The sequence below is a fragment of the Balaenoptera borealis genome (assembly GCF_965194805.1).
Source record: "Balaenoptera borealis genome assembly, chromosome: X".
Classification (NCBI taxonomy): domain Eukaryota; kingdom Metazoa; phylum Chordata; class Mammalia; order Artiodactyla; family Balaenopteridae; genus Balaenoptera; species Balaenoptera borealis.
This window is the reverse complement of record NC_138881.1, coordinates 56,609,664-56,636,577: the sequence shown is the minus strand read 5'-3', so window position 1 is coordinate 56,636,577 and position 26,914 is coordinate 56,609,664. Positions and strand designations below refer to the sequence as shown.

Below are 26,914 nucleotides of genomic sequence, written 5' to 3'. Positions count from 1 at the left end.
TATTTTCTGATGACAATATATCTGAAAACAGTATGCAGGAAATATCCCATGCCTTTCAGCACAAGAACAGGCACATGCAAATTCTCCTTTTCCAGTGTTTTTTATTTGCACATTTAATATTCACAAATCATTTTACAGATTTATTCTTTTCACAGGTTCTTTATTTACAGGAAAGATCAGGATTAAAACAGAGCATCGAAGAGGACCAAGAAATTACCAGCAGAGATGGTGCAGAATACAAAGGCTCTAAAAGAGAACAGAGTGAACAAGAGCAGCGTGTAGCCACTTCCTACCAGGCTGGAACACTGACTTCATTAAGGCAAAGCCTTTATTTACTGTGTTATTTCTTCACCCCACCTAGTTTAACCCAAATAGAAAGGCATTCTATTTTCACACTACTGCTCTCTGAGGTCTTAGGAATATAGCTGGTACTACATGTGACCAGAGGCATCCCTTGACTATAAACACCTGAATAGACACGTTAAATTTTGATGTGTTAACCATCCCTCTGGGAGAATCTTAATGAAAGAGGCAGCAGCTGCTTGATTCTTAAGACTTTGAGAAAAAGGGGAGGGGTGTATGTGTCTGGTGGTGGGAGGAGGGGAAAGAACAGGGGCTCAAGGAGGAGTGAAGGCAGCAAACCTAACTCTTCCCAATGTACAACTGCTCTTGTGTCTTTCTCAGATGCTACTAATATAGTATTCTAGTACTCAGAAAAAAACGAGTTATTGACCTCCAGTGAGCTGTACGTTGTAATGGCTAGTAACAGGGGACATACCCTGGGGAGGAGGTGTATTCATTTCATGCGTATAACAATGCAATTCAAAACTGTGTCCTACTATGATCTCAGTTAATGTGTTTTCCTATTTTAAATCAATTCACTGTGTGACCCTGGGCAATTTACTTAACCTTTCTGTGCCTCAATTTTCTACCAGTGAAATGAGGATTGTACCACTTTATGTTGAAGATTGGAGGAGATGCATGAAAAGCACTTAAGAATAGTGCCTGGCCAAATCCATAGAGACAGAAAGCAGACTGATGGTTGCCAGGGGCTGAGGAAAAGGGAAAAAGGGGATGACTGCTAATGGATATGGGGTTTCTCTGTGGAGTGATGGGAATGTTCTAAAATGAGACAGTGGTGATAGTTGCACAATTACATGAATATACTGAAAAATCACTGAATTATATATTACTTTAAAAGGGTGAATTTTATGGTAAAGTGTATCCCAATAAAGCTGTTACAAAAAATTCTTAAAAAAATAGAATAGTGTCTGGCACACAGTAAGTGCCCAATAAATGTTAGCTATTATTTGTAGTAATATTATTGTCACATTATTATTTAGCCATCTTATGACCTAAGTAAATCCCTAGAAATTCTTTATTTTTCATAAAAGCCCACAGAATCTAAAAAAGTATTTCTAATTTACATATATGCATTAACATTCACACATTTATTTCTATCCAAATTGTCTCAGAAATGAACAGTTTAATTAAGAAGCATAATTTCAGTATTTTACTCTGGAATAAAACAACTGCATGCAATGGATGTCTGATCATATCATGATAGGCTTTAGATAAATTCCAATGACTTGATGTTATCCAAGAATTGGAAATGATGGGAGATTTTCATTTTCATCTCCAGGAATAAACAGGAAGTTCAAATACAGTAAGTACTTAGATTATATAACGTACACAATTAAACCTTCAAATATAGGCTTGTTAGCCTTCTAATCACATTTTGGGGGACACTTTATAAAAAGACAAATACAGTAAACAGTAAAATGCTTACTAGCCCCATGCCCTGTGGCCCCCTCACCTTGCCCAAAAGAAAATCCCCACCACAATGAAAAAATACAACTCAACTCATGTAATAAACCACTTAAGAGGCAAAAGACTTGACGATTAATGATTGACTTTTAAGACTACACTGCAAAAGGATGTTCACATCAATTGAGTATTTATAATCTGAACAGCAATTAAATCCAGTCTTCACCTTTCCTATTGCTAAAGAATATGACAACGGAGTCTCAATCTCAGAAGCAGGAGCAGCAAGTGATAAGCCACGATGGCAGTAATGCACATTAGGCAATGATGCTCACATGCTTGAATTTCATCTAAAGTGTGAAACCTTCCAATTCCCAGAACAGGGTTTCCTTTGTTGGAGTCCCCTTCCCTTCTAGTCTTCCTTTCTATAATTAGCCACGTGCCTCTGTAGCAAATCAGGGAAAGCTGCGTTGAGGGTTACAACTTCCAGATACTCAGGTCTTCCGTGACAGAAAGCAATGCACTTTTTTGCATATAATAAGAAAATATTTATTTATACCCTCAAATTGACCACTCATTTTCAGAAAGATAATTAAATCTCCATTTTACCCGCCTTCATTTAAATCAAATAAAACCATTCCCTAAGTCACCCAAAAGCAACAGATTAAAACACAGAACAAGTTGCCTTAACACCCAGTATGTATAACACCCCCCTCACACACACACAAACCCCACCAAAGTTGTGGCCTTAGGAATTTCTGACCAAATATTTAGCCTGAGGAAAATTCAGTGAAGATTTAATTCCCTTTTGAGAAGCATGATTATTTCTTTAATTTTACATTATAATCATTGGGATAGATTACAAAACAACTTTGGAAGAGAGATGTTTTTAGTGGGAAGTTAGAAAACTTCAGACAATGGAAATGGATGATAATTTAGGACCAATTTTAAAATCAGAACCAGTTTCAAAATATTTTCTTTATCAATTCAAGACTGAAACATTGGCTTTGTCCTAACAGGGTTTATTTTGAAATTTAAAAGGGAAATTGAAACAAATACAAATACATAACCAAAATATCTAGACAACGCTGGGACAGAGGGGACCAATTTTGTAATGCTCTGTAACTGAATATCATTCCAAGTACTCATTTGTCCTAGTATTGTTCATTTGGTTAATCTGGGGATGGAGAAAGTATATTTTAAAAATTATATATCTATGTGTAGGTCATCTTTAAATACCAGTGAATAAATATTTAAATTCCATGATAAAGAAAAAATGTGGAATAAGAAATTCCTATCTTTATAAGTAACTGTATATTTACAATGAATGTTTTCTGCCTGACTCCTAATCTTTGTCTATTAAGAGTTTTTCACTGTGCAATTTATAGAAGGCAGCAGCTCATATTACCTTAAAAGAACCCTGATTAGCTCAGAATCAGCCTGTCCCAGACACTCTGCTCCCTGAAAAGCCTTCACACTTGTGTGCATAAATAGCTGAGAATACAAGTAGGTGCACATGTGCAAAAAAGTACTTCTCTAAAGGAGAGCTAATTGGCTTTACAAATAAAGTCTAAAACCAAGAAAATAAATTGCTATCCCCAACCCGAAAAACACACCTAATGAAAAAACTGCTAAGCCCACTATGAAAAGGCAGCAGCTGTAAACTCAACTCATCCTACCTCATGCTCTTACGCATCTAGTTGTTCTGTGAAATCAGCCATTAGAACACTAAATCCCTCCATGTTTACACGGTTAAATGCAGCCTTTGATTTAACTTTACTTTTTAGTTAGAGGCCAGACTACACAGAACAGCAAGAAATTCCTTACAGCTACGCTGTATCCAAACTGCCTCATTCTACCCTTAAGAGAAGGTGCCCACATGATAATATGCATTAGGGACCTACCAATCTAAATTTCTGAGGTCTTCTACTTGGGTAAGTTCAAGCATTGGTCCACTGAGAGCTTCAGTCAAAGGAAAATTACAAGTTGACTGCTAACACCTTAGCTTGCATATGCAGAACTGGGGAGTAAGATTAAAAATTAAGAGTGTCCAGCCATAAAAATGAAACGAAATTGAGTTATTTGTAGTGAGGTGGATGGACCTAGAGTCTGTCACACAGAGTGAAGTAAGTCAGAAAGAGAAAAACAAATACCGTATGCTAACACATATATATGGAATCTAAGAAAAAAAAAAAAAGGTCATGAAGAACCTAGGGGCAGGACGGGAATAAAGACGCAGACCTACTAGAGAATGGACTTGAGGATATGGGGAGGGGGAAGGGTAAGCTGTGACAAAGTGAGAGAGTGGCATGGACATATATACACTACCAAACGTAAAATAGATAGCTAGTGGGAAGCAGCCGCATAGCACAGGGAGATCAGCTCGGTGCTTTGTGACCACCTAGAGGGGTGGGATGGGGGGGTGGGAGGGAGGGAGACGCAAGAGGGAAGAGATATGGGAACATATGTATATGTATAACTGATTCACTCTGTTATAAAGCAGAAACTAACACACCATTGTAAGTAAAGCAATTATACGCCAATAAAGATGTTAAAAAAAAATTGAGTGTCACTGAGCTGCTATTAAGCATGGCAGAAAGGTGAATATACAGAAAGACTAAAAAAGCCTATGTTTTAGATGTCCTTTGCTTTTTTTTAAGCAACAAGTGCAGAATTTTCTCTAATCAAAATCTGAATCTTGCTTAGTAGATGTTTTCTCCTCCCACATCTATGAACCCCTTTCCCAACCTCTGTCATTGTCTTTTTAAGCTTAAGAGAAGTAAAATAGACTATCCCTTATTATTTATGAAAAGAGAGGCATATTCTAATAGTCATAAGGCAATATGTTTAAGAGCTGCACCTGAACTGGTATTCTCAAAACTGAAAATATAGTTACCAACTCTATTCAACTTGCAGGATGTATCCATGTGCTTCCCGAGTCATTGGTTGTCACCCAAATGGACCACAGTGACCCCATCATGCCTTAAGGAGGCATTATACTGTGTGTACTATGCACACATATTTTAAAGAAATAACATTAAGAAGGAAAGGACGGCCTTTCAAACATCAGTTCCTTACATGAATGGTGACGGTGCTTTATGGTTCCCTTTTAATCTCCTCATATACCCAGTTACCAAATACCTCCAAAATTAGACAAGAGGGCCAGAGGCAAAACTCCACGGTGAATTGCATCTTTGAAATGAGCTTTGAATTCCTTGGTTTTTAATTTCCATTTCCTGATTTACTGAGGAGTGAAGGTGAGAATCATCCAACTGATGACAAAGTAAAACAAGAAAACAGGATAAACAGCAAGGGCTTTGCGGTTTGGAGGCTGGCTATCAGCAAGGAAAGCTGTAGAGGCTAAACAAAGCAAAACAAGACAATAAAAAGGAATATTTAATACAATAAGACTGTCACAACTACTAACATTTACTAAACTTGAAGGGGCCTGGCATAGTCTGGGACACAGAATTATATACTATAAGTTCAGTTACATTTGTGATCCTCAGAGAAAAAGGCATTTGGCAGCAGAGTTTTCCAGACAGCTGAGGGCTACCTGTTTCAAGTATGAAAGCTTTGAAAGGTTTCAACCATTTAAGATGGAAACCTTTCTAAAAGGGGTTTCTTACCCTTTTCTGAGAAGTTACTGAACTGTGCTAAATAGGCTTACAAAACTCCTATGGCAAATGGCCTCACACTGCTGTGTTTTTTGAGTAATTGTTCTTAATAAGTTATCAGCTCTTTTAGATGCCAATCCTCTTGTCCGTACAGGAAACACCTACTCATCTTTTTACTCATCGATAATCACCCTTCAAGGAAATCTTTCCTGAACAACCATCTGGTATCCTGCCACCCCAGGAAGAACTGCCCACTTACCTCTTCTGTGTCCCCACTATACCCTGCATAGAGTTCCATTGCCCACCTGGAAAACTTTATTGCCCTTAAGTGTTTACATGCCTAGATTGTGAACTCGGAGGATAGAGACCATGCCTAGCACAATGCCTGACACACAGTCTGTGCTTAATACATATTTGCTGAATTACAGGAACTTCTCTCTCATCTAAGATTCTACTTGCTGAACCACTGTGGGCCTGGACACTTGATAACTAAGCTATTCAGAACTACATGTATGGTAAATTATCAGACTCTAAGTGAGGGAATGAGGGGCTCTTCCATGGGTAGTTAAAGCGCCCAAGCTTAATACAGTCCTTGGAATATCAATTCTGGCATTCTCAGACCTTACTTTTGGATTACTTCTTGGCTTTTAACCATGTTCCAGAGCAAAGAGATGTTATTGCACATAAAAATATTAGGCAGTCTGTCTATCCCATTAAAAAGAAGCTAGTGAACACTTCCAGTTTAAGGTGGAATTTTAAGAGAATTTTAGGAAAGTACAAACAATGAGCAAATAGCCTTCATTGCCACTGCTACAGGCTCTCACTAATCTTTAGCAGAATTTTCTACTGAAGCAGACAAGTACTATGATACTTAACAACCTATACTGGGAGGTAGTATAGTACATTTCTAAACAGGTACGTGATCTGCTTGGGTTTGAAACTTGATTCCTCTATTCACTAGTTATGTGTCCTAGGGCAAGTTGCTTAACCTCTCTGGGTCTGTTCCTCATCTATAAAAATGGGACCAATAATAACTGTTTTTATTTATTAGGGTTGTTGTGAGGGTTAAATGAGATAATATATATGAAGTACTTATGACAGTGCCTGGCCTACAGTAAGCAATTGGTAAATGCTGGCTATTATTATGATTAATTTGTCAGGAAAAGGCTCAAGTCATTTCTCAAGTCATTTCTCAAGTCACCTATGCCTCCTATATGCCAGGACTAAGCTAGGTCTAGTGTAATCTCCTTTTTCAACCCTATCCATTATTTAAGGATTGAAAAAAAAAAGAAGACGTGACTCCACATCTCGGAAGTCCAGATAGCCAACTCAGATAAGATGAACATTATCCCTACTGAGAGACGACGGTTCTATGGATGACACTGGCAAGAATCATATCACTCATATGTAACTTATAAGTTACACTGCTCCTCATCTGGTCTTCATCTCTAACTCATGTTTCGGTCTGCTCTGTTACTGTAGAGATAAGTACGTTCTTACCTACTATAGACCAGGCAAACATCACGATCACCACAAAAAGCCGGACCATGAAGTTTATTGGTCCTGGCTCGGCCAAAAGTACCAGCCGGCAAACCAGCATTGCCACCGTCAGGGGAAGTATACAGTAACCCAGCACACAGAGGCTCTGAAAAAAAGATCTAAAAAACAACATACATCCATAAAGATCATAAATATAGCTGATCTGTATCATGATACAGTTTATTACACAGATTTCTATGTATCACGGATCGTTACCTTCCTTCAGGTACATAATACCTATACCCTAATGTTGATTTTATGAGGATAGGCCTCTGTATTAAACATGTGCTTTAGTTTTGCTCTCCCCATACTCTCCTCCTCTCTGCTTAAACTCTTTAAGAGTCAGCCATCTAGGATCTAGATGATCTGCTCTAATTCCTAGAGACCTCCTTCTCCCACTGAACCTCTAAGAATGGTGTTTCTTAATCTTTTCTGGTTTACAGACCTATTTCAGAACTTGTTGAAAACTATGGACCATCTGTTCCCAAAGACAGACATAATCTTCTAACACAAAAAATTCTGCCTACGATTTCAGGGGCTGGAGAGAGAGCACTGAATCTTATCAAAGGACCCCAGATAATTTAAGGTAATTTAATTCAACTAGGTTATCTCTGTTCAGTGGTTTTAAGAGAACTTTCTTTTTGGCTCTCATTTATTTTGATTTTTCATTTTGAAAAATACATAACTAGCCAGACTTCCTTAAAAATCTAAGATATGCAACCTGGCAAGGGAAAAATGATGCATTTTAATAATACTCACATGTTTCCTCCAAGAAGTTTTGAGTTGAGGGTGATGGTAACTGCACCAAACCAGACAATGACAAACACTTCTGCAAACTGGGGCCCTCCATCTTTTTCGCTATCTACAGAGCCTCTCTGAAGCATTCTGTGAAAAGGAAATGGCATGAGAATTGCCTAATCTTTTATTTAGAGCAACAAAGTTACGGCATGGGTTCTCAAACTTTGAATCAGGGAGCTGCCCTAAACCTCACCTGAAGATCTATAATATGTAGGCTGTACAAAAGGAAAATGCCTGAAGTATATGCAAGGCTCCCTTATTTCAAATTCCAAATGCCTCAGGACTAAAAGAGGTGCTCCATTTGACCTCATGGGAATGCTTAAATGGATTACCAAAGACCTTTTTTGGTTAAGCAGAGGGTATAAACTGAAGGGCTAAATGTGGCTCATAGACATGAGGTTGTTGGTCCATGCAATACTTAAAATGGTCTTAAATTCAAGTTGATGTTATTTTAAAATTGGGAGGTATTTCTGGATTTTCTTGAAAAATCATAAGAGTTTCTAACACTGGACCTACATTCCTACATGGCAACTCTCAGGTGCAGTTGACACAGCAGCAGATTCCTTCACAAGGGCTTCTGGTAACCAATTCGCAATGCATGCATGTACACATTTGAATTTGTAATCCTTGGGTTAAGGTTCTAGTTCTGGCATTTAAAAATGGAAACAGTCTATAAACCTATTTAGTTGTTGATTTTTAAAAATCAAAACATACAGATTATCACGAAAAGGCTTTGCTTTGAAACTGAGTAATTGAACAGTCACTTATATCCTCTCTAAAAATTTTACAGATGTAAACTGTTTTGAATTTTGGACTCAGAACACTTGTACTCTGTGTCATTTTTTCCAGTAACAGAATAAGTAACATCAAACTCACAACCTCTACACAGTAAGTCTTGTCCTGCTATGCTATTTGCCAGTACAGGCTTTTGTATTCTATGGTTCTGCATACTCCATTCCAAGTCCTGACAATCTCGTGCAAAGAATGCTGGCCCTCATCACTTGTTGTCTGGAACTCCTATTGCTTCAGCATGGTGTGACGGAAAGAACATTAACTGGCCTGAAAGGCAGGAGACTCAGATATTGATCCTAATTCTGTCACTAGATATGGAAACTGGAGCAGATCACTTGATGTCCTGGGACTCCAATTTTCTTCTCTGCAAATAAGTGGGATTAAACTCCATAATCTCTAAGGTTAATCTTTCAAAACTAAAAAAGTATATGCTCAGAGCTTCTAATATAAACCCTTTCATCAAGGCACTGGATTGTTTCCCTTGGTATGGTTATTAAAGGCATAAGATAGAGCACTCCACGTTTTTACCTAAATTACCATGTGCTTGACTTACATTTAAAAATGGGTAAAGAAGCCAGTAAGAAACTTGAATTTAAAATCATAAAAGGTTCGGCCTGGAAAGGACCCTCAACCATCTCCTTTTATAGATATGGAAAAGGAGACCCAGAGAGGTTAGGTGGGAAGAGATGTGTAATAATTGCAGAGGTAGAGAATGGGCAGTCAAGGAAACCTGAGGTTGAATTCCAGGTCTACCACTGAATATGTGACCTTGGTTCAGTCCTCAATCTCTTTGAACCTGAGCTTGTTTGTCAAAAGAGGAAAAATATTCACTTCTTGTTATGAGGATAAGAGAAGGTATTTAAAAGTTTTCTGTAAGCTGAGAAAAATCATTATACAAATTTTGGTTATTAGCGGCCGAAAGTCACTCTGCCGATAGCAAAGTTAGGATGAGAACTCAGAACTGAATCCTAGTGCAGTATTTTTTCCACTCTACCAGTGGTTATATTCCCCTCCCCAGCGGAACTTTGCTTTCCTTCTTCTGTCCTTTCCCTTTACATACAATGCATATGGAAAACATAACACTTTGAAACATGATCTTGCTTTGAACTCTACCACTTCTACTCTAATTTACTCTCACTTATACTTTTAGTAAATTTTAAAAGAATTATGTTTGCAAATAAACAGTGCTTAAACCTACAGATACTTAATTCACTTAGCTTAATGAGGTACATGAGTGTGAATAAATGTTGAACAGAAATGGCTAAAACAGGATAAGAGGTCATTGGTAAATGAAGGTGGGCATAATTTTCACATCTTTAAATTCCATCATTCTTTGAATTGATCTAGAAAACTACCTGACTTTTTAGATTTAAATACATAAGGAGTACAATATGTCATAGAAGTCCTAAATGAAATATTCAGTCAAAATCCCCTTCAATTTTGAAACTCCATGAAAAAAGTCTAATCTATCGCAAATGACAAAGAAAGGAAATATAAGTACTTACAATGCAAGCGTCACACAAAGGATCAAAGGGCCCCATAAATCCCCTACAAGAAAAGACAGAAGACTGTTAAGACACAACCATGTATAGTGTTTTCTGTCTTTATTCCAATATGTACCTCTCCCACTCTTGGAATTCAGACATCAAGGCTCTCCCTGTCTGCCCAAGCCTTCCCACCTCTGCTATCCCTCTGCTGGCCCTCTCTGCTCCCCAATTCTGAATGCCCTTCTTCATATATCCTTTAAATTTTGTTCACCTCACATCCCACAAATCACCCCTCTCCCCACCTACTAAGCCACATTCCAGCATGCTATAGTTAAAGACCAACGAGCAAGGAGTCAAAAGACTTAAGTGCCCTACCCTGCACCGTCAAAAAGAAGACTAAAGCCAAGTCACTTTACCTATCTGAGAATACATTAGACAAGGCAAGTATAATCAGGTTTACCTCACAAATATGAAAAACAAAGCTGGGAAGAAGTGACGTGCCCAAGTTTCCGTAAACAGTTAAGTGTGGGGGTGGGACCAGAACCTAGAACCAAAACCAGAATCTTCTGATTCCTACTACAAAGTCCTTTCCACTCTGCAGTACTGTTTCCCTTTCATAATTACTACATTGAACTAGCACAGAATTGCTGTTCTTATAGGTGAAAAAACAGCCCAACACTGGTAATTTCATAGGGTTAAATGTTAACAAACAACATGAAAACTTTTTGAAAACTATAAAGGCTCTGTCAACATTAGGTCTAATCACTGTGGTTCTCAATCAATAGCTGTTGGGTGATTAATAAACCAACAGTTCAGTAACATACAGCTTAAAGCACAATTATCTTCCTCAAGTAATATGAAAAAAGGTACATATACCACTTCTAACTTTAACCTCACTTGTACATAACTTTACTTGAAAGAAGTGTGCATATGTACATACTTACGTCTTTTCTTTTAAATAAGTAATTTTGACACCACTGTGGAAAGTTTGTTAAAGATGTAAAAAAAGAAAAACCATAATCCTAATACTCTAATAAACTATTGTTTATTAAATAAACAATAAATTGTTAAAATTTATCAACTGAAAAGCTGAATTCAAGTACAATTGACATTAATATGCTGTTTGTTTTTAAATGCAGTGAAGATTGTTTTTAATTTGTAAAAGATTCATAACAGTATTTTAAAACTATTCTTATTCTTGTGAAATACATAAAACACAAAATTTACCATTTTAGTCACTTTTAACTGTACAGGCACGGAGTATATTCATTGTTGTGCAAGCACCAAACCATCCATCTCCAGAACTTTTTCATCTCCCAAACTGAAACTCCAACCCATTAAACAATAACTCCTCAATACCCCCTCAGTCCCTGACAACCATCATTTAACTTTCTGTCTCTATAAATCTGACTACTCTAGGTACCTAACATAAGTGGAATCATATATGTCCTTTTGTGTCTGGCTTATTTTACTTAGCATAATGTCTTCAAGGTTCATCCATGTTGTAGCATGTATCAGGAATTTCACTCCTTTTTAAGGATGAATAATAATCCATTCATATATGGCATATACCATGGTATATATAACACACTTCGTTTACCCATCCATCCACTGATAGACGTAAGAGTTGTTTTCACCTGCTGCTATGAACACGGGTGTGCAAATACCTGTCTGAGTCCGTGCTTTCAATTCTTTTGGGTATATACCCAGAAGGAGACGTGCTGAATCATGTGGTAGTTCTATACTATAAATTTTATATACTATAAAATTATGTGGTAATTTTTTGAGGAACCACCATGTTGTTTTCCACAGTGGCTGTACCATTTTACATTCCCACCAGCAATGCACAAGGGTTCCAATTTCTCCACATCCTCACCAACACTTGTTATTTTCTGTTTCTTTGACATAGCCATCCTAATGGATCTGAAGTGGTATCTCATTGGATAAGACAGCTTTTCTGAGGAAGAAACTTCAACCTCAGAAAAGTTAACTGTCTTATCCAAGATCACACACTATTCAAACACTGATTTGCCCATGCTCTTTCCACTATATACGAGCTGTAGCAAATCATGTGTCAGCTTCAACCCACAATGTACTATGTTGAAAAAGATTCTGACGCTGCATCCAATTGCCACACAGTGATGGCACATTTGCCACATATTTGACATCCTTATATTACAGCTGAAATGCTGCCAAAGTAGAACATACACTCATGTACAACATCATTGTTACTATTCTCAAACAATAGATTCAATTTTTTTCTGACAAAGCGTACTAAGAAAAACCAAGAATGCTTGAAAAGAAAAGGTCTAACAATTTTAAGAATAAAATCTAAATAACAGCATAATTTTCTGCAAACACTGTTTTGGAACTCCTAAAGAAAGCAGTCAACAGACTAAATGATCATTCTGAAAATAGAAATGTCAATAAAGTACTATTAATTTGTTAAACCTTTAATGGGTATTAGCTATTATACTAATTTAACATTTACACATTTTGCCTTTCCCTTGGAAATCATTAGCTCTTTGGTTGAACAAAGTCCCTATGTCTTTGCCACTTCCAGAAATATTCTTTGCAGTGTCTATTATAGCAGGTGAGAATATACAGTCTATATTTATTGATGAGGATAATATATTCAGCAAAATCTTCCAATCTCTGAAATTCCATCCTAAATTTTTAACTTTTTTCAAAAACTTCATTTATATATTTTTTCATCCTGCAAAATGACATCAGTTTTATCACCACAGAGCCTTTGCCTTATAAAATACTTATGATAAGGTATGATGAGAAACAGCAAAGCCTCAAAATCCTTATATACTTACAATCTCTCAAAAGAGTATTGCTTTTCCTTGGGTACAAAACATGCATGAATTTTTTCCCAACAGCTTTTAGATCACGCATCTGAAAGACATAAACAACTTGTACTGTGATGACCAAGGTTGCCAAGCAGCTCCCTCACTTAATTTGCTAAAATTTCTTATATTTCAATCTCCTGGGAGCCCTTCATTGAATTTTAGAGCTATAACTCCAGTTTAATTCCTTCACTATACAAACAAACCAGAAAGGTGGGGTTTTTCTATTAACTCCTTTTTCTATTAACTTTTCCTATTAACTCCTTAAGCCAACATCTAACTCTTTACCACATTCATCAGTTCTGTTTTGATTTTTTAAACTCCACAAAAGAGAAATATAGCCCTCCTAATATGTTACTTAAAGAAACGAAAATAATAGCACTAGTAAAATCCGCTCTGCAAAACACAGCACCTAACTTTCAGTTCATACATGATGAGGTCACAAGGGGCAATCAGCCTGCTCCCAAGCTAACACATTCTTCACAATATATAAAGTCAATTAATTTTCAACATTCTCATACATTCTGGCAAATGAATCCTAGAAGCCAGATTTTTAAAAATCAAGACATTTAAAGAAGGGTGCAGTCATATAAACATAACCTCTCAAAATATAGTTGAGGTAATTCTGTCCTAATTTTTTCAACCTAGAAATTTCTTCGTGTCATTAATAGTTCTTCGTAAGCATGACTTTTAATGGTTGTTTACCATTCTACCACATAGGTGTAACATAATTTACTTAACAGATTACTCTTCTTTGCAACTTTCCCCCATTATAAATATTGCTGTAACAAACATCTTTGTATAAATATTTTTCTGTATTTTTAAAAATATTTTTGTATTAAAAAAATTTTTTCCTTATACCTAGAGAAGCGGAATTATCACCTCAAAAAGACTGGACATTTTAAGTTCCTTAATATCAATTACAGCCAAACTGCTTTCCAAAAAGGCTGTACCAAATTATTCTCTAGGGGAGAACCTTAAATTTCAATAAATAAAATACACTGAAAACCAGGGAACCAAACAAAAATATTACAAAGTGCTATTAGCTATTTAGCCCCATGACACTGAACAGAAGTTCTCTCAACTCGTCTAACTTACAATGGTATTCTGAACAGATTCATTCAATGTGGAGCTGTCAAATTCCCGAATGCGAGATCTCATGGGAATGGTGATTTCTCCTTCCACAGGGATGTCTTGTGAGATAGATATATCTGAAAGGCCTGCAAACTGAGAAGAGTTAGGGACAAAAATTTAAAGCCTGTAATAAACTGTATGATTCCCCCAAAGACATCATCATTTCCCAGAAAGCAGGACTATGTCTTTTTGTAGGGTTTTATACAGTTTTTAAAATAAGGTGTTAGCTCACCAGACATCGAACAATGCAGTTAGCTAAAATTCTCAAATGCTTATTTCTTTTAACTTAAAGAAGGAGATGGCAAACAATGGAAAAAATTATAAAGTAAATGGCATAGACTTTCTTGCCCTCAAATATTTGGTTTCTTTCAAGCATGAAATCTTTTTTTTTATATCTTTATTGGAGTATAATTGCTTTACAATGTTGTGTTAGTTTCTGCTGTACAACGAAGTGAATCAGCTATATGTATACATATATCCTCATATCCCCTCCCTCTTAAGCCTCTCTCCCACCCTCCTATCCCACCCCTCTACGTCATCACAAAGCATCAAGCTGATCTCCCTGTGCTATACAGCAGCTTCCCACTAGCTATCTATTTTACATTTGGTAGTGTATATACGTCAATGCTACTCTTTCACTTCGTCCCAGCTTCCCCATCCCCCACACCCGTGTCCTCAAGTCCGTTCTCTATGTCTGCATCTTTATTCCCACCCTGCCACTAGGTTCATCAGTACCGTTTTTTTAGATTCCATATATGTGTGTTAGCATATGGTATTTGTTTTTCTCTTTCTTACTTCACTCTGTATGACAGACTCTAGGTCCGTCCACCTCATTACAAATAACTCAATTTCACTCATTTTTATGGTTGAGTAATATTCCATTGTATATATGTGCCACATCTTCTTTATCCATTCATCTGTCGATGGACATTTAGGTTCCTTCCATGTCCTGGCTATTGTAAATAGTGCTGCAATGAACATTGGGGTGCATGTCTCTTTTTGAATTATGGTTTTCTCAGGGTATATGCCCAGTAGTGGGATTGCTGGGTCATATGGTAGTTCTATTTTTAGTTTTTTAAGGAACCTCCATACTGTTCTCCATAGTGGCTGTATCAATTTACATTCCCACCAACAGTGCAGGAGGGTTCCCTTTTCTGTACACCCTCTCCAGCATTTATTGTATCTAGATTTTTTGATGATGGCCATTCTGACCAGTGTGAGGTGATACCTCATTGTGGTTTTGATTTGCATTTCTCTAATGATCAGTGATGCTGAGCATCTTTTCATGTGTTTGTTGGCAATCTATATGTCTTCTTTGGAAAAATGTCTATTTAGGTCTTCTGCCCATTTTTGGATTGGGTTGTTTGTTTTATTGATATTGAGCTGCATGAGCTGTCAAGCATGAAATCTTAACAGGATATAAGCTAGTAAGATTGCAGAACTTTTAGTGACCTTTCAGTGATCACATCTTAGCACAGCCACAATTCTGTTGCACTTCTGCTCCTTAGTGGGCTCCAGTGGCCTCTGCTGGCTAAAAAGGAGCATTATGTGAAATCTAAAGGGGAACTGGGAAGAACATGGAAATAGCAAAACACATCATTATTTATACTCTTTTTACCAGATTACTGGCAACCACAGATCAAATAACATTTCCAAAGTGAACTGCAAGACTGCAAACTTTTAAACTCTTACGTTCATATGCCAAATTTGATTACTGTGACTGAAACTCTAGAATCTTCCAGTTCCTAAGAAAACAGAAGCAATCCCTTCTCATATGGTTTTTGGCCCAATGTTTAGTGGGCAATAGTTACAGGTAAATGAAATACAAGACAGTATACTAAAATTTTAGGAAGAATAAGGTTGTTCAAAGAACTTATGAAAAGCAGCTTGTCAATCACACTCTTAATAAGGGAAATGCAAATTAAAGCTACTTGAAAATTATTCACCTGTTAGACCGGCAAAAATCCAAGTTTGACAACACATTCTGCAAGTGAAGCTGAGGGGTAAAAGCACTCACACACTGCTGGTGGGGAGGCAAAATGGTACTAGGCCCTATTGAAGATGAATCTGGCAATATCTAGTAAATTTATATATGGATTGCTCACCACTTTTAGGAGTCTAAAGTGGTAAAAATACAAAAAGACATATATATATATATACACAAGGCTCTTCATTACAACACTACCTGTAAAAGTGAAAAACCCGAGAATAGCCCAAATGCCCATCAACAGAGAACCAGTTGAATAAAGCATGGTATGTCCACATAATGGAGTGCTATGCAGCTGTAAGAAGGAACGGGGATATCTCTAAAGAACTATTATGGAGTGTTAAATTAAAAAATAATGTTGAGGAAAGTCTGTATACATGCTACCACTTATCTGAGAAAAGAGGGGATACAAATATATATACATATCTGAATATCTTTTAAATATAAGAAATAAGTCATGTAATGTGACCTGTCACATGTAATGTAAGAAATGTCATAGATTTTTTTAAAAAGAGGCTTCCTAATTAGGAAAGGAGGGAATAAGGTGGAGGAAACAAGTAGAGAAGTTAGTCTTCTTGGAACACACATTGTTCTGTATATATAACTTGAAATCATATAAATACTTCACAGAATTATGAGACAAAATTAAAATTTAAAAGCAGTCCCAAAAACTGAAAGAATAATGAAACAAATGAACCTACTGAATTAAATACACAACCACACAGAGAGCAACTATTTCAAGTGACTTTACAACACTGTAATTTGACTTCCAATTAGGATGCAGAAAGCTGGAATGAGCACCCCATCCACTAGAACGATGAGAAAAAGCTAGATTAACTACAAAATCATAACTTTCCTTGAATCCATCAGAGAGCTGAGGTTGTAGGGCAACCAAGCAGCATGAATGAAATCTAAGGAAAGACAGGCACTTACTTCCAAGAAGAGATGGGACATGAGCAATGGCTCATCTGTAGCAAAGCACGAGAAGACAACACTGGGCATCACACAGATGGTTAAGAATTCAGCTAAAATTTAAAATGAATTGCTAAAGACCAAGTGTTGACTGGTATGAGAGTACAGCGTCCCTGGAAGCACTAGACACAGGAGGCATTCACACCTACTTGCAGGCTCTTCTCCACAGACTTCCATTGGTCCAGGTGTGAGGCGAGTAGCTGCCTCTTCTGAGAAAAGCACAGAGACCGGCTCAGACCCTTCTCCCCTACAGAAAAAGAGCCTTAAAGCTGCTGGGGGAAGATCAGCAAACTCTGTTGTCTCCAGAGCACATGTGAAAACCCACTGTGGCTGGGGAAAGGGAAAAGACAAACCTCACTACTCCTGGGGGAGGGGTGGGAAATCATCCTGAGGCCAGACTATCAGAGTCTCCCTTCAGCTGGGGGAGAGACAGGATCACTGAGAAAGTCTCACCCAGGAAGACTCAGGGACACATGACCTATCTAAGGCAGAGGCTGGACCAAAACAACAAAGAATCTCCACCTCCCAGGTACCCACCACAAGGCTAGCAAGTATGCAGTAACAAGCAATAGCAGTCTAGTGCTAAGGGAGGGGCTAGAGCTTGGAGAGAAACCCACTATTTTATGCAGGGGCAAAGGGAATGCAGAAAACTAAGCATGGAGGAGGAACATTAAGAAAAACACTGGGAAAACCTAGTGCCCACCCTAAGCACAAGGTAATAGGAGAGGAATTTGAAGTTGATAATGCATTGAAGGTTCCCATATCAAGTACAAAACCCAAATACAGTTCAACTCCTTACTATATTGACTTAACCCCCATAGTAACAACTTAGCAGAAAAGATGTGCCATTTCCAGGCAGTCTCTACTGTTATACATGATGGGCAGCGATCAATAAAAAAATCACCCCTTCCCCATAAACACACACACACACACACACACACACGGGAAAACAACCTTCTGTGACAAGACAAAGCAATTAAACCAGACTCTGAGGTGACCCAGATGTTAGAATTTCAGAAGAAAAATTTACCATGAATACAATTAATATGTTAAAAAGGCTCTAGTAGAAAAGATATATGCATGAATGATGGTGAATTTCTGCCAAGAGATGGAAACTCTAAGAGTCAAATAGTAATGCTAGAAGTAAGTGAATATAGTAACAGATGAAGAATGCCTTTGACAGCCTTATCAGCAGACTCAACAGAACCAAATAAAGAAATCGGTGATAGGTCAGTGAAAATTATCTAAACAAAAACAAAAAGAGAAGAGTTAGAAAAGAAAAAAATTACACACATCAAATCATTGTATTGTACACCTTAAACTTGTACAATGTTATATGTCAATAGTATCTCAATAAAACTAGAAAAAAACAAAAAAAGAACACCCCAAAAGAGAACAGAGCATGCAAGAACTGTGGGTCGATATTAAACAGTCTAATTTGTATATTATTGAAATCCCACAAGAGGAGAGAGATAATGGATCTGAAAAAAATATTTGAAAAGATAACTGAATTGTTTTCCAAAAATAATGAAGACATCAAATGACAGATCCAAGCCCAGAAAACCCCAATCAAGATAAATACCTAAAGACAAAAGCAAAAATCCACAAACCTAGACACATTCACACGACTGAAAACCAAAGATAAAGAGGAAAACCTTAAAGGCAGCCAGAGAAAAAAGACATTGCAATCAGAGGAAACAGGTAACAGACATCTCACCCAAAACTACATAAGGCAGAAGAAAATGGACACACCTTTAGAGTGCTGAACAAATAAAACTGTCAACCCAGAATTCTAAACCCAGCAAAAATAGCTATTAAAAATGAAGGCAAAACAATTTTTTTCAGATGAGCAAAAGCTGAAACATGCACTACAAGAAATGTTAAAGGATGATCTTCAGAAAGGAATATGATATCAGAAGATTTGGATTTACACAAGGAAATGAAGATATCCAGAAGTGGTTTAAATGAAGGTAAATATAAAAAATATTTTTTTATTTTTAATTATTCTAAAAGATGATTGCCTAAAGCAGAGGTCACCAAACTTCTTCTGTGAAGAACCCAAATAGTAAATATTTTAGGTTTTGAGAGCCAAATGGTTTCTGTTGCAACTGCTCAACTCTGCCACTGTAGCATCAAAGCAATCAAAGACAATACATAAAAAATTATGTTTGGCTGTGTTCCAATGAAACCTTATTTACAAAAATAGGTAGTGGGCCAGACTTTAAATTATAAAAATATAACATTTAGGAGATAACTGGAAATTTGAACACTGACAAGATATTTGATATTAGGGAATTATTGATTTTTTAGATATACTAATGATATTGTGGTTATGTTCTTTAAAAACAGAATCCTTATCTTTTAGAGATACATATCAAATATTTACTAATGTAATGATGCTGGGGATTTGCTTCAAAATAGTATAGAGGGAAGTGGGTAGGGCTATAGAAGAAAGAAGATTGGCCATAAACTGGTAATTATTATTGAAGGTTGGGTACCTGAGGGTCCACTTTACTATTCTATTTTTGTGTGTTTGAAATTTTTCTTAATAAAAAGTGAAAAAATAAACAAAAAATTCCTAATTTTAGGGACCATCTAAGTTCTTTTTTCTTTTTGCCTCCCCTCCCCAAGCCAAAATGAATCTAAATATAATCAAGCCTCTATATCTTAGAGTTTACAGGAAATATGTGGACAGAGGCACATACTAAAAATACCACAAGGATACAATCAGCCAAATACAGAAAGTGGAGAATTCTACAAGAGAAATGACTGAATTTAAACAAATAAATTACATTAAAAAGAGGAGAACACATATATTAAAAGAGACTTATTGGGACTTTCCTGGTGGCTCAGTGGTTAAGAATCCGCCTGCCAACACAAGGGACACGGGTTGGAGCCCTGGTCTGGGAAGATCCCACATGCCGCAGAGCAACTAAGCCCATGCACCACAACTACTGAGCCTGCACAAGCCACACCTACTGAGCCTGCGTGCCACAACTACTGAAGCCCATGCGCTTAGAGCCCGTGCTCCGCAACAAAAGAAGCCACCACAATGAGAAGCCTGCATACTGCAACAAAGAGTAGCCCCCGCTCGCCGCAACTAAAGCCTGCACGCAGCAACAAAAACCCAACACAGCCAAAAATAAAATAAATTAAAAAAAAAAAGGAAAAGAAATGTTCCTTTACAAAAAAGAGAGACTTACTAACCAAATGCAATTTGTTGACCTTGTTTGGATCCTGATTTGGACAAATTGTAAAAACACATTTTTTTTTTAGAAAATTGGGAGGTGAACAGAGATTAGATGATATTAAGGAGTGATTATTATTATGCTATGTGTGATAACAAAAAAAAGTCCTTACCTATTAGGGAAACATACTGAAGTATTATGGGTAAAGTGATATGTCTGGGATTTATTTTAAAACACTCACAAAAGATCATGAAAGACAAGGAAAGACGGAAGAACGATTACAAACTGAAGGAAACTAAGGAAAAATAACAGCTAAAGGCAATGTGAGATCCTGGATAAGATCCTGGAACAAAAAAGGACATTCGTGGAAATCCTGATAAAATTTAAATAAGATCTGTAGTTTAATAGTGTTGTACCAACATTAACTTCCTGGTTCTGATCACTGTACTATGGTTATATACAATGTTAACACTAGAGGAAGCTGGGTGAGGGGTATACAGGAATTCTCTGTACCATTTTTGCAACTTTTCTATATGTCTAAAATTAGTTCAAAATAAAAAGGTTAAAATAATGCTCCAGAAAAAAAATATGGTGGGGAAATAAATGAAATAAGAATAGCAGAATGTTGACAGATATATGGGATTCGTTATACTACTCTTTATTTTATTTACATATTTGAAAGCTTCTGTAATAAAATGGTAAAATACATCACTTCCTTGTTTCTGCCATTCCCTCAAACTACTCTCCTTCCTCTCCTCTTCTCTGATCAAACTGCTCTTCACTCTCCCACTCTCTTAATCCTTTGTAGTCTACACTAGTCTTCCCACAACTTTACTGACATTGCTAATAGTGACCTCATAATCAAGAAATACAAGAATCTGGGGACTTCCCTGGCAGTCCAGTGGTTAAGACTCCATGCTTCCAATGCAGGGGGTGCGGGTTCGATCCCTGGTGGGGGAACTAAGATCCCACATGCCACGGGGCATGGCCAAAAAAATATAAAATAAATAAATGAAAGAAAACCTGCAAGCAAAAAAAAGAAAAACAAAAGAAATACAAGAATCTTTCCTCAGTTTCACCCTTTGAATATTCTTCAGCACTTAATGTGTAAACCAACCTGTTTTGAAGTCATTATTCTCCCTTTACTACTATGACACTGCCCTTTCAAGCTCCAGGGTTGCTTGTTTTGAGCTTTCTTGCTGCCTGCTACTGCTAGGGTAGACAGGGCAGTGCAGAAGGAATGGGCTTTGAAGCCAAACGGGCCTTTGCCCTCCCTTGGAAACAACACTGCTACAAGAATTAGGTAACACCTGCATGTCACCTAGCACATAGTCAATGCTCAACATGTGGTATCCGGAGAGCCTTGGTTAAGAGTGCAAGCTCCTGGAGGCAGGCAGCCTGAGTTCAAATCCTAGCTCCATCACTTACTACCTGTGTGACAATGAGCAGGTTCCTTTTCCTCTCTGTGCCTCAGTTTCCTCATCTGTAAAATTGAGATAATCGTACTATCATCACAGGGTTGTCCTGAGGAAGAAATATATTAATACAAGTAAACCACTTAGTAGCAGGCTCACAGAAGGGGACAGATACATGTCAAGAGCTCAGGTTCAAGATTCCCAGGGAGTCAATTCAGGTTCTGTCACTGCTGTAGAATAAAGTATTTGGCTAGCCTTTGTCCTTTGCTCCTGGGAGGCAGCCTCTAAACTCCTGGGATTTCCTAAATGATAGTAATATTTTTGTTATTCATAGTGGGCCCTAATAGTTTAGCTAACAGGTGAGCCCTGGTAGACCGCTAGTTTATGTTAATGAGATGACAGCATGGTGGCTAACCACTGCTAAAAGACCAAACACAAGATTAGAGGATTGGGGGTTTGAGTCCTGTGATACAAACCTGGCCTCTTGGAAGCGGAGGAGGCAATGATCCAGTCAACCACACCTACATAATGAAACCTCAATAAAAACTCTAGATATGTGGGTGAGCTTCCCTGGTTGGCAATATTCTGCATATTGTCACACATCGATGTATCAGGGGGGTAACAGTGTCCTGTCCTGACTCCACAGAGAGAAGACAAGGACGCTTTCTGTTAGGGACCATCTCAGACTTCAACCTACGCATCTCCCCCTTTTGCTGGTTTCTGTTGTATCCTTTTGCTATAATAAAAGTGTAATTTTAAGTACAGCATTGTCCTGAGTTCTGTGAGTCATTCTAGTGAATTACAGAGCCTGAGGGGATCACGGGAACTCCTGAATTTGTAGCCAGTAGGTCAGAAGTGAGGGTGGTCCTGGTCCTGCAGCTGGTATCTGAAGTGAGGACATTCTTATGGAGGACTGTGCCCTTAACTGGGGAAGTTTGGCCTAACTCCAGCTACTTGGTTTCAGAAGTCACTGCAGTCACTAAAGTGCCATGTGATTCCCACTCATCCCCCATCCCAACCCTTCCTCAGTATCTCTTCTCCAGAGAATCAGTGACATTGCTCAGCGAACTGAGCCAGGATCTGTGGCTCTCTAGCCCCATATATGAGACAATACCACCAGGACCTCAGCTAGTGGACCCTGCTCTCTGACTAGCCCCTCAGTGGGGATGAAAGGTGACTTGGACCCCATGTCCCTCCCCTTCCTCTGTGCAGGCAGCCTTGTGCACATACATACACATGTGTGCACATAAACACATGTGCACACTTTGCTGCCTGGCTTGGGCCAATGAGGGGAGGAGATAGAGGCAGGGCCAAAAACACACAGTAAAAGCAGGGACTGCAGCCTTAAGAAAGTGGCTGGGAGCAGATGGCTCATACTATTGACCAAAATCCTGAAGAGAGAAAGGAGTCAACAAGGTGGAGGGAGGGGTGGGGTGGATCAAGCAAGAAACAGCTCAGTCCAAGAGGTGGGGGTGGGGGCTTAGTGGCATGGTCTCTAGCCAGCACCTTCACCTGGGACCAGCTTCCTTCCAGACCCCAGGCTACAGCGATTATTATGGCTCTTTTTCCTGCTCCTTAAACAGACAAGCAATAGACAGGCATTACCCAAGATTCTGTATTTTCAACTCTATGCAGATGACTCCTAAATCAACCTTTCTAGTCCTGACCTCTCGTGAGCCCTGAAGTCCAGATTTCAGTGTCCAACTACCTGTTGGATATCTATTGGATGGCCTGCCAATATCTCAAACTAAACATTTCCAAAAGTGAATTAATCAACTTTTAGGGCCCTCATTCTCCTCTTCTGTATTTCTGTTCAGGGTATCACTTCCTCCCATTTGTCTATAGCCTTGTTTTTCAAAATGTGATACTGGGAGGAGCAGCAGCAGCACCACCTGAGAGCTTATTAGAAATGCAGAATCTTAGGCCTCATCCCAGACCTACTAAATCAGAATCTGCAATTTAACAAAATACCCCAGATGACTGCTATGCACGTTAAAGTTTGAAAAGCACTGTGTAAGACACATGCTCCCTAGCACTGCAAACCCTCGAGGATTCCACCTTACTCAAATCTTCACATCTGCCACTGCTGTAGTCCAGACAGTCATCACTTCTTCCTGGAACTACCGCAACAGTTGCACTGGTATCCTAGATTCCAGATACTCCCCATGGTAACTCTTCCTCTGTTATGTTGTCAAATTCATGATTTAAAACCCTTCCCGCCTCAAAAATTTCCAGTGGCTCCTTGTTGCCTATTAAACCTCCCGGCATAGTAGTCAATAAGAAGAAATAACACTACATGATTAGTATGTGCCAGGCACTCTACCAAGTGTTTTATGTGTTTTAACTCATTTAATCCACCAAACAACCCTGTATTACTTTATCTCCATTTTACAGACAGGGAAGCTGAGGCATGGAGGGGTTTGGTAATTTCCCCAATATCCCACAGTTAGTTAAATGACAGAGCAGAGAACCAAACCTAGACAACTTGACCCCAGAGCACACATCCATAACCACTGTTCCATATTGCCTCCCTAATTTAGTAGCCTTATCTTTTAAGGTTTACCTCCTAATACTTCCCTGTGCTTCAGCCAAAGTAATCTCTCTGTTGTTCTACAAATGCATTAGCACCTCCTAACCTCTGTACCTTCACCAATGAGAGGCTGTGTAGCATTACTAGAAACAGTCTTGGTTTCAGAAGCAGACCTAAGTTCAATTTTCAGCCTAGCCACCCTAGGGAAATCATCAGATCTCTCTGAGTCTCATCTCCTCACCTGCAAGTAAAACATAGTTCAAAAACCACCTAACCGAAATAGTTGCTGTGAAGTTTAGAAAATATACAGAGGATGTTTAGCACAATCCTGGCACATAGCAGGTGGTCAATCATTGATAGCTCTTATGCTCACCTGCAATTCAAATCCCACCCATCCTCTGAGGCCCCCTCAAATATAACTTCTACCATGTAGCTTGCTTCATCACCCCAACTAGACATGACAGCATCTTCTTTTAAATTTTGTTAGTATTTTATGTGTAACTTTCTTATATAGTGTCTTATTTTAGCGTTATACATTTGTCTTATCCCTACAAATTAGACTGTAAGCACCATAAGGACAGGCCATTTGTATTTCCTAAAGCAACTAGCATAGTGTATTACACACTGTGGGAGTTCAATAAACATTGTTGAATAGAAGTGGACTGGATTCTGAGTAATGAGTAACCAGAACCACTAAAATTAATTGGGGGAAAGCTTCATAAAAGAGGAGTGGGGCAGTTTAGATGAAAGACAGGAACTAAAAACACCTAAGCACCTGTAACTACGTCATACCAGGCACTATGCATATATTAGTTCATTTAGTACTCTAATTCTGTGGTGACTTACTAGCCTCATTTTCCAAATGAGGAAACTGGGGTTCAGAGTGACTTCCTCAAGGTCAGAAGTCTTCCATGAGAACTTGGCCCTACTCACTCTCTTTCACTGTTGTATCTTCAGTGCCTAAAAGAGTGCCTGGAACATAGCGGATACTCAATAAATATCTGTCAAATGAATGAAGTGATGAACAAATAGAGCTAGTAAGCAGAACCAAAACTAGAATCAGTTTCACCCGACTCCCAGGTCAGTCCTCTACGATGTTAAGTTGCCAATTTAAAACAGAGAAAAGGGATGTACCATTTATTGAGCAACTACTATATAATTAAACACTATTTGGTATATAACTAAACATTGTTTGGGAGGAGGGATTGGGGGACAGAATGTTGAGCTGACTACACTCAGTTATGGCACTGATTGTATTAGACACTTCACATAATTTGTCATTTCAACTTTGTAAACACTCTTTGAGGCAGGTATTTTTATCTCCATTTTACAGATGAAAAAACACTCTCCATGAAATGACCTGCCCAAATTCACACAAGCGGCAGAGTGGGTGATAACTTTAACTCCAAGTTAACTTTAACTCCAAAACCTGTGTTCTTAAATACTTGTCCAGGCTTTGGAATTGTAGTATTTGCTGTAGAAATCCTATCCTCTGCAGAGACAGGAGCAAGAGAGCATCATGAAGAGGACTGCAAGGAGCTGCGACAGGGAGGGCAGGGATAAAACCAAGACGACGGGGGGTCACTGAGCAAATCAATAGTCAAGTTATAACGTCCCATGGGAAGTAATCTCTCATTAATCCCAGAATGCTGCTACTCCAACAAGGGCTAGTGACAAGTCTCCATAAAATGAGGGGACAGCAGATGCAAAGATACTTAAATCGCCTAAAGCTCAGCATTTAACAAAATGCAGGGGACGAGGATGAAAAGGAAAGTGAATGAAAGTTTCCCAAGAAGGCGTGGAAACAACGCGGCTGGGGGGAAGCGGTTAGCCCAAAGAACAGGCGCAGTGTTGGGACCTGTTCTGGCATCGGGTACAGGAAGGACCTGCCGTGAGGAAGGGATTCCGGCTCTTTCACGCCACGAGCCCGTCGCCCGACTTCCTTAAGGGGCATCTGCCTCACCCTCGGTCCCTTCTGTCGCAGAACCCAAGCTCACCAGGGGCCTGGGCGTTGCTGTCCCCGGGTCTCCTGGAGACTCCGCCGCTTCCGCCATCTTGGCCCTCCTTCTGCCGGGTCGCTCCCACAGGCCTTTGCGGAACCTGAGACGTGGAGGCCGCGGCCCGTCAGCGCGTCTGCGCGTGGAGGTTGCGTCACCGAAAAGCGCCTAGCAGCTGCTAGCGGCCCCGGTCCTCGGCCCTCCTCCCTCGTCCTCTGGGTGTTGGGTAGGGGTTCGCGTCGCCTCGCTTCCCTTCTTCGGGGCCACGGGTCTCGCTAGACACGCTCCCTTTTTAACACTCCACCCCGATTCTCAGCGCACTCCCGTCGGCCGCGGGGCCGCCGCTTCCTTCTCTCCCCCCTTCCACCTCTTCGCGCCCCCCGCCCCCGCCAGCGTCTGCTTCCGGCTCTCTGGAGGAGGCTCGGGGTGCCGCCTCCCACCCCAGCACTGCACCTTAGGGAAAAAGCCTGCCCCTCCCCCAGCGGCCGAGAGATTTCCTTTCCCAGTTGCTGAATAAAGGGATGAAGCCCACCTTAACAACTGCTCCCTCCACTGTCGCCCTCGCCTGGATGATTCCCTGCGCTTCTCATTCCGCTACCTAGCAGCTTCCCACTTACTGGACTGTTACAAGCTTTCATACTGTCTCCACAGCGACCTCCAAAATGGCTTTTCTCCCTCACCCCCTTGGGGGCGGGGTGGGGGGGAACTTCTCTGTATACATTGGCCAACATTTTAATCCCACCACAATTTACAAAGTTGCTAAGCGATTTAGGGCAAGTACTGAAGATGTTCAAGGCTGAAAGAGGGCAATTATTGTAAGAATAACTTTTTAAAGAAAACTC

At 39.1% G+C, this 26,914-nt stretch overlaps 1 protein-coding gene and 1 long non-coding RNA gene across 4 annotated transcripts in view; one reads left to right on the top strand and one right to left on the bottom strand.

Annotated features, from left to right (window-relative positions):
* LOC309620425 overlaps positions 1 to 4,429 on the top strand; it is a 129,220-nt gene extending 124,791 nt beyond the window's left edge. The window contains exon 3 of the long non-coding RNA XR_014239541.1: positions 4,313 to 4,429. This is a non-coding gene — a long non-coding RNA (uncharacterized lncRNA). The remainder of the gene's footprint in view (positions 1 to 4,312) is intronic.
* YIPF6 (Yip1 domain family member 6) lies at positions 82 to 26,432 on the bottom strand. Of its 3 annotated transcripts, none has more exons than XM_082376742.1 (7): positions 26,073 to 26,432; positions 13,948 to 14,076; positions 12,820 to 12,898; positions 10,016 to 10,058; positions 7,680 to 7,805; positions 6,882 to 7,039; positions 82 to 5,124 (listed from the first exon to the last, which is right to left on the bottom strand). In XM_082376742.1, the coding sequence occupies exons 1-7, from the start codon at positions 26,127 to 26,129 to the stop codon at positions 5,006 to 5,008; spliced, it is 711 nt and encodes a 236-aa protein (XP_082232868.1). In that variant the 5' UTR covers positions 26,130 to 26,432; the 3' UTR covers positions 82 to 5,005. The 3 variants fall into 3 exon arrangements, with proteins under 3 accessions (XP_082232868.1, XP_082232870.1, XP_082232869.1); XM_082376744.1 differs by having other exon boundaries at positions 26,039 to 26,408; XM_082376743.1 differs by lacking the exon at positions 26,073 to 26,432 and adding an exon at positions 24,922 to 25,017.
* Positions 26,433 to 26,914: the final 482 nt, after the last annotated feature.